At 44.6% G+C, this 7742-nt stretch overlaps 2 protein-coding genes across 2 annotated transcripts; both read left to right on the top strand.

Moving 5' to 3' along the window:
- Positions 1-457: 457 nt before the first annotated feature.
- Positions 458-2501, top strand: LOC136451006 (glycine-rich RNA-binding protein 2, mitochondrial-like). The gene is made up of 5 exons (XM_066451725.1): positions 458-613; positions 1505-1645; positions 1736-1804; positions 1932-2038; positions 2229-2501. The coding sequence occupies exons 2-5, from the start codon at positions 1519-1521 to the stop codon at positions 2367-2369; spliced, it is 444 nt and encodes a 147-aa protein (XP_066307822.1). The 5' UTR covers positions 458-613; positions 1505-1518; the 3' UTR covers positions 2370-2501.
- A 3960-nt stretch (positions 2502-6461) lies between these two features.
- On the top strand, positions 6462-7359 carry LOC136451007 (uncharacterized). The gene is made up of 2 exons (XM_066451726.1): positions 6462-6937; positions 7075-7359. Exons 1-2 carry the CDS (start codon positions 6529-6531, stop codon positions 7104-7106), a joined length of 441 nt encoding a protein of 146 aa, XP_066307823.1. The 5' UTR covers positions 6462-6528; the 3' UTR covers positions 7107-7359.
- The last annotated feature ends 383 nt before the right edge of the window (positions 7360-7742 follow it).

Here is a 7742-nt window from a genome sequence, read left to right on the forward strand (position 1 = left end):
CTTTCGATCGGAGAGGCGGACCGGAGCCGGAAGCGAGCGTTGTCCCTCCTTGGTCGGGCCTTCCGGTCGGAGGTTGGATCGCCTTTCTGGTCTGTCGTTAGGTTTTTGGGCCGGCCCAGGAGTTGCGCGTCGTTCGCAACGCCGTCTGCTGGGCCGAACTTTTACTGGGAAGCAGGTCCATGAGGGACCCCGGGTTTACGAACCCGACATCATGACTATTTAAGTTAAGAAAATATTTTCTCAATTATCTGCTTACGGTTCTCTGACAATGTAAGTTTAACAAAAAAAAAAACAAAACAAAACATCGTCGGAGTGGGCTCAACGGTTGGAACTGATATATCAAAATGGGATATCAATCCCTTTTCTATACGGGGTGCTCGTGGCAATTTGCCGTTAGTTTATGTGTATCCAGCCAGGGGATTTTTTTCGTGGCGCCGCCAAAGGGCGAGATATTTTGTGCCGAGTCCAAAGCCGCGAGACGGCGAGAGGCAAGGGCGCAACAAAACCCTAGCTGCTTTCCCCTTCCTTTCTTAAACCCCAAGCCACGCCGCATTCGCTCGCCCCCCGTCCCGCCGCCTCTCCTACTCCAACTCCGACCGCATCTCCCCCTCAGGTATGGCTCCATTCCGCCGCCTTCGTTCCGCTCGATCCGATCTATCGTCTCAGGTAGTCAATTGTAGCGGTGGATCTCGTGTTGCGCTTCGGTTCCTTTGGGGTTGACTGTTGATTCTTAGATGGGGTAGTGGGGAAAAGTCCGATCTATCGTCTCAAGTAGTCAATTGTCGCGGTGTATCTCGTGTTGCGCTTCGGTTCCTTTGGGGTTGATTCTTAGAGGGGGGCAGTGTGGAAAAAGTTGAATCATTGGGTTGGAGGAAAGCTCGATCCGACGCGCCCCAGTGTGATGGGCCGTGGCTCGCCCCGCCGCGAGGACGGCGAGGACCGCGTATAGAAGCGCTCCCGCTCGGGGGAGGACGGCTCCGGGACCAGTGCCCCACCACGCGAGATGACGGCGGCGCCACCGTGTTGGAGGAGCAGCGGTTCAGGCCCTCGAGACGACTGCTCCCTCTCTCGTGAGGCGCCCGCGTGCGGGGCTAGCGGCGGCTCCTCACCCCATTCGTGGTGGCACCGTGCAAAGCCAGCAGCAGATCCTGTTGTTTTATTATATACAACAATGTATCTTTGTTGGGGAAATGTTTGGGCTGCTGTGAATTTTAGGGTATTTTCGTGTAACTCTGGGGTCCCCGTCCGGAAGGAATCACATATTCCCATCCCCTGATGTCTAGGAGGTCTGATTGGTTTAGGTTTGGTCCGCTCTCCATTGACACATGCTAAGGTAGTTGTAGGTGCTATTAGGTACGTTCCCTGCAACGATTCTTGGAAACATTTTTGCAATACCATTTCTGCATCACACTTTGTTACAGTGCCTCGTGCAAGGTTCTAACTGCTGTTAATAGTTTGCTCGTGTATGCCCCGCTGATTTTTTGTTATCTTCCCGTATGTGCAGGTTTAGTGTTCAAAATGGCGGCCTTCAACAAGCTCGGTGGCCTTCTAAGGCACAGTGCTCTGGCGAGCGGTGTCGCTGCTAGCTCTTCACCTGCAGTGTTCAATGCTGCTCGTCTCATGTCCACCAAGCTATTTGTTGGTGGTTAGTTTTTGTTGTCTTGTTTCCTCTAATATACAAGCAATCTATGAAACTGTCACTTTTGTTTTATGCTTATTAGTGTTCTTTGGTTAGGTCTTTCATGGGGTGTTGATGACGTGAAACTGAGAGAAGCTTTTAGCGGCTTCGGAGATGTTACTGAAGGTCTGTATATACATTTGAATGTTATTATGATGTGTTAGTGGCTGGCTGAATAATATTGATTCATTTTCCTCTGCTGTTGTGTTGTGGTTCACATTCTGTTTTGAAATGGCAAATATTCATGTTGCAGCGCGAGTGATCACGGACAGGGATACTGGGAGGTCAAGAGGCTTTGGCTTTGTTAACTACACCAACAGTGATGATGCCAATGCAGCTATATCTGGAATGGATGGCAAGGTGAGTCAAACATGTAATTCATATGGTCTGTTTCAAGTAGTCAAACATATACCTCGTATGCTCTGTTTCAAGTAGTACCATGCAGAGGAATTCATTTTGATTTGTGCTATAGTGTTCCTTGAAGTTTTTATTTGATAAATTGTGCACTCTTTTAAGATGTCATTGTATATTCCATTCATGTTACTCGCAGGAAATTGATGGGCGGCCGGTACGTGTCAACATCGCTACAGACAGACCTGCAGGGAACCGAGGTGGTGGTGGCTATGGCGGTGGCAGTTTCGGAGGTGGTGGCTATGGTGGTGGCAACCAAAGCTATGGTGGTGGCTATTAAGTGCATTAAATATATTTGAAATAATGAACTTTAGGACCTGGCATGGGGCTTATGTGAAGCCTTATCATGTTTTCTATTTGTGTTATGTTGAATTGTTGAAACTCCTAGATGCATACTGCGCAGTAGGATTGCCTATCGGTTTTGGCTGCATTGAAAAGTGCAAATGCAAGTCGCATGTATTTCCATTTGAGTGGATACATAATTTGCACACATGACCTTAGGTGGCTATCTCTTGCAATGTGTACAGGAGTATTAAGTATTTGCGATTTGGAATTCGTTTTGTTTTTCAGGTGCTGGAAATTACTTCTTGAAAATTTTCTTGGCTACCATGGTTAATGGTGGCATATGTGTTTAATCCTTAGTTTTATGGTATACTTAGTGTCATTGACACCGAATGCCCCTCTTGAACTTTTCTCAAAGTAGAGGCGGTCGTGCTACAATAACCTAGCATTCGTAGAGGACTAAGGCCTAATTTAACTTAAACCAAACCATTGTCAGGTTTAGGCCAATTCTAAGGCTCTCTTTGGAACAAATGAGAAATAGATGAAGTTAGAGGATTGGAATATTATAGAAATTTTTGCTATGCAACTCTTTCTAACGAATGATTAGGTTTCAACAAATCCTATAAAATTCATATGGAATGATGATTTGGTAGTCGGCAATTTTGGGGAAAAAATTCCACCAAGAGATGAACATTATGTTGATCTTCCAAAATTCTATGAAGAGATTGAACATTACGGAAAAAAATTCTTGTGCCACTCTCATTGATCATTGAATTCGTTTTTTTCTCTACTCTTTTCGTACATTCTATCCAGGCGTAGTTCATGTAGTTTCCATCCATACAATTTAAAATGTTCCTGTAGTTTCCATCCATATAGAATTTAAAATGTTATGGCATCTAAAGAACTCACTATACAATTTGGAAGACACGGCTCCCGATGCGGCCATTGTCCGCCAAAGCTGCAGGGTCAGGGGTGCCATCGTTGACTGCTCACTCCAGCAAGTCAGCAACAGCAACAAGTTGTTTGGCTTATAAGCCATGGCTGAAAGTACTATTCGCTGATTTAGTATGAGAGAAAAATATCGTTCGTTGGCTGATAAGTCATGGCTTATAAGCCAGATATGAGCAAGCGATCAGGCTGCTGGAGTCTGGACTCAGGTTTACCTATCTCTGAGTTCTTGACTCGACCGTGCTCCAGCCAGGGATGGACACGGCGACAGTGGGTGAGCGGTACGAGCTGTCGAAAAATATTACATACAGAAAACAATAAAGCTCTATTAATTTTATTCACTTGCCAGCAGCAACAACAACATAGCCTTTCAGTCCAAGCAAGTTCAGTAGGCTAGAGTTGAAACCCATCGAGAGCCCAAGTCACGGTTCAGACACTTCAATAGCTGCTTTCCAAGTACTCCTATTAAAACATAGATCTCTAGGTATATCTCAAACTTTCAAATCTCTTTTTATTGCATCCCATGTCAATTTCAGTTTTTCTCTACCTCTCCTCATATTATTAGCTTAGCTTAAGACTCCACGATGCACTGGTGTCTCTGGAGGTCTTCTTTGGACATGGCCAAACCACCTCAACCAATGTTAAACAAGCTTTTCTTCAATTGGTGCTACCTCTAAGCGATCACGTATATCATCGTTCCGAACTCGGTCCATTCTTGTGTGACCGCAAATCTATCGCAACATACGCATTTCTGCGACACTCAGTTGTTGAACATGTCGAATCTTTGTAGGCCAACATTCTGCTCTATACAACATAGCCGGTCTAATCGTTGTTCTATAGAACTTGCCTATTAACTTTTTATGGTACCCTCTTGTCACAGAGAATGCCAGAAGCTTGTCGTCACTTGATCCACCCTGCTTGGATTCTATGGCTAAAGTCCGCATCAATATCTTTATCTCTCTGTAGCATCGATCACAGATACCGAAAGGTATCCTTCTTAGGCACTACTTGACCTTCTAAACTCACATCTTCCTCCTCCTATACAACTCTGCCAAAGTCGCATCTCATGTATTCGGTTTTAGTTCTACTCAATCTAAAACATTTAGACTCAAGGGTCTGCTGCCATAACTCTAGTTTCCTATTTACTCCCGCCTGGCTTTTGTTCACTAACACTACATCATCAGCGAACAACATACACCAAGAGATATCCCCTTGTATGTTCCTGGTAACCTCATCCATTACCAATGCAAAGAGATACGGACTTAAGGCTAACCCTTGATGAAGTCCAATTTTAATCGAGAAGTAATATGTGTTATCATCGTTTGTTCGAACACTAGTCACAACATTGTTGTATATGTCCTTGATGAGGGTCACGTACTTTGATGGGACTTTATGTTTGTCTAAAGACCACCACATAACATTCTTTGGTATCTTGTCATAAGCCTTCTTCAAGTCAATGAAAACCAAGTGGAGGTCCTTCTTCTGCTCTCTAAACTGCTCCATAACCTGTCTTATTAAGAAGATTGCTTCTGTGGTTGATCTTCCGGACATAAAACCAAATTGGTTTGTTGATATCTGCGTCGTTCCTCGTAGACGCTACTCGTTGACTCTCCCATAAGTTCATAGTGTGGCTCATCAACTTAATTCCTCGATAATTAGTACAACTTTAGATATCTCCCTTGTTGTAGATTGGTACCAATATGCTTCTTCTCCATTCCTCAGGCATCTTGTTCGATCAAAAGATATTATTGAATATCTTGGTTAGCCATATTATAACTATATCCCCGAGACATCTCCACACCTTGATTGGGATATCATCAGGGTCCATCGCTTTGCCCCCTTTCATCCTTTTCAAGGCTTCTCTGACCTTCGATTCTTAAATCATCCGCACAAAGCGCCAGTTAGTGTCATCAAACGAGTCATCCAGCTGAACGGTAGTGTTCTCATTCTCACAATTGAACAATTTATCAAAATACTCTTGCCATCTATGTCTGTTCTCATCCTCTTTCACCAAGAGCTGCTCCCTCTTATCCTTTATGCACGACTTGGTTGAAGTCCCTTGTCTTCCTTCGCGAGCCCTAGCAATGCTATAAATGTCTTTCTCTCCTTCCTTCATACTCAAACATCGGTAAAGGTCCTCATAGGCCCGTCCCTTTGCCTCACTCACCGCTCGTTTTGCAGTCTTGTTTGCCACCTTGTACTTCTCTATGTTGTTTGCACATCTGTCATGATACAATCGCTTATAGCACTCCTTTTCCTTAATAGCCTTTTGTACATCTTTATTCCACCACCAAGTGTCTTTCGAGTCGCATCCGCTCCCTTTGGTCACTCAAGCACCTCTGAAGCAACCTTCCGAACGCATGTTGCCATCTTAGCATAATATAATTAATAATTTACTAGTTATTTTTTAAGAAGCTCTTAAACGTACTCATAGGACAGCCAATCTATTCCTACGTTTTCAGAATTCTGCATTCTGTAGAGGCCATATGAAATAACAAAACATGCTGCGAGTCTAGATTAGCACCAAAGGGTGTTCAGTTCTGTATATGGATTGTTCGTAACATGTGCAGAGCATGACAGAACTGAATTTGTTCAATTCAAACTTTAAAGCTTTAGCCTCTGTATAAATTAAATAGACGGACAGATTCGTGACCTGGAAATTGTATTACTTCATGGGATGATAGGAGTAAATTATAGGGTGTTTGGTTTTAAAAATTAAATAGAACGACAGATATTTTGTTTTAACCTCATTTCTTACTAGGGCCTTGTTTAGATGCCATCCAAATTTTAAGTTTTTTCACTCTCTCTCCATCACATCAATTTTTAGCCGTTTGCATGGAGTATTAAATGTAGGTAAAAAAAATAACTAATTACACAGTTTAGTTGGAAATCACGAGATGAATCTTTTGAGCCTAGTTGGTCCACGATTGGACAATATTTGTCAAATAAGACGAAAGTGATACTATTCATCGGGTTAAAAAAAATTTGGCAAAGTGAACAAGGCCTAGCTTACTTTTTTGAGGAGCAGAATTATTCTACCAGATTTGAAAATAACTCATGATACACCGCCTCAAATAAAATAGAGTGTTCAAACCTAACTTGTTCCTTCCCAAACCCCGTACCTCTACGGCTCTACCACTAGTCCACTACCAAGCACCAGAGCCGCCGACTCGGCGACCACCCTTACCTCTTCGCAGGATTCAAACGCCATGAATCCGCCGCACCCAGAGCCGGGCCTTCCCCGCCGCCACCACCACCTGGTCCACCTCCACCTCGACCTGCGCCACCACCACCACGTCCACATCCACCTCTGCTGCTGCCATCACCACCACCACCACGCCGCCCACCTGCTCGCTCCCGCGCCGCTGGCCCATCTCCACGACAACCAGCAACTGCACCCGGCTCCCGTGCTCTTCCCCAACACCTACCCGAGCACGGCGCCCTGGCAGCCGGCGCCGCCCCACGCCGCCGTAAGAGAAGGCGTGGAGGATTTCGATCCCGAGCCGGAGCTGCTGCACGCGGAGGAAGCGGAGGTGAACGAGGAGGAGGAGCCGGTGTTCGTGCTTACGGACGAGTGGGCGGAGTTCTTCGCCAAATCCGAGGCGAAGAGGAGACTGGGTAATTGATCACCATTTCGTCATTCGTCTCTGATTGTCTCTCTGCGATGCTTTTGTTCTTTCTGTCTCTTCGTACTTACTAACTACTCAAATGGGTCGATTTTCTTGGTGTCGCCATGGAACCGTGCCGATCAACAGCTAAACAGCAGAAGAAGAAGGGCTGGAAGTGATCTGTCTGGGCCATCAGATCAGCAAGAGAACGAACGAAGAACTTGTCAACATATAGGCATCGCTTTGCCAGGAGTTAATATGGTTTTTTCTTCCTTTATATACTGAGAATTTTGAGTTCACATGATCTGAACGCTTTGCCAGTTCATTATGCCTTTTTCTTCCTTTATATAAATTTTTGAGTTCACATGGTCTGAAATCTGTGCTGTATCTATTCGAACTTGGAGAAGGAAAAGAAAATCAATACTACGTCAGCTTCTGTTATGACCGTACAAGAATATGCTGGCTGCACTGTCCCCCTTTCCCTGTGTTGTAACGAATCGCAAGCGATCTGAGCAATTTCTGCAGATGAAACCGTACAAAAATCTGCTGCCGTTAGCATTTCCCCCCTTTCCTTGTGTCGTAACGACCCTTTCCTTGTGTAGTAACGAATCGCAAGCGATTTGAGCAATTTGTGCAGTACTTTTCAGCGAAAGAACGGTATTTTCTCTTACAACAAATCAGCATAAACATCAACATAAATCAAATTTCAGCGAAACAAACAGGGCCGAAACCACTACAGTTATTCGTAATGCGCAAGATTTTTTGGACAATTTAGAAGAAATTTAAGAGAAACAGATCTGCAAGCACGCAATTAC

Source organism: Miscanthus floridulus, chromosome 5 (genome assembly GCF_019320115.1).
Source record: "Miscanthus floridulus cultivar M001 chromosome 5, ASM1932011v1, whole genome shotgun sequence".
Taxonomy (NCBI): domain Eukaryota; kingdom Viridiplantae; phylum Streptophyta; class Magnoliopsida; order Poales; family Poaceae; genus Miscanthus; species Miscanthus floridulus.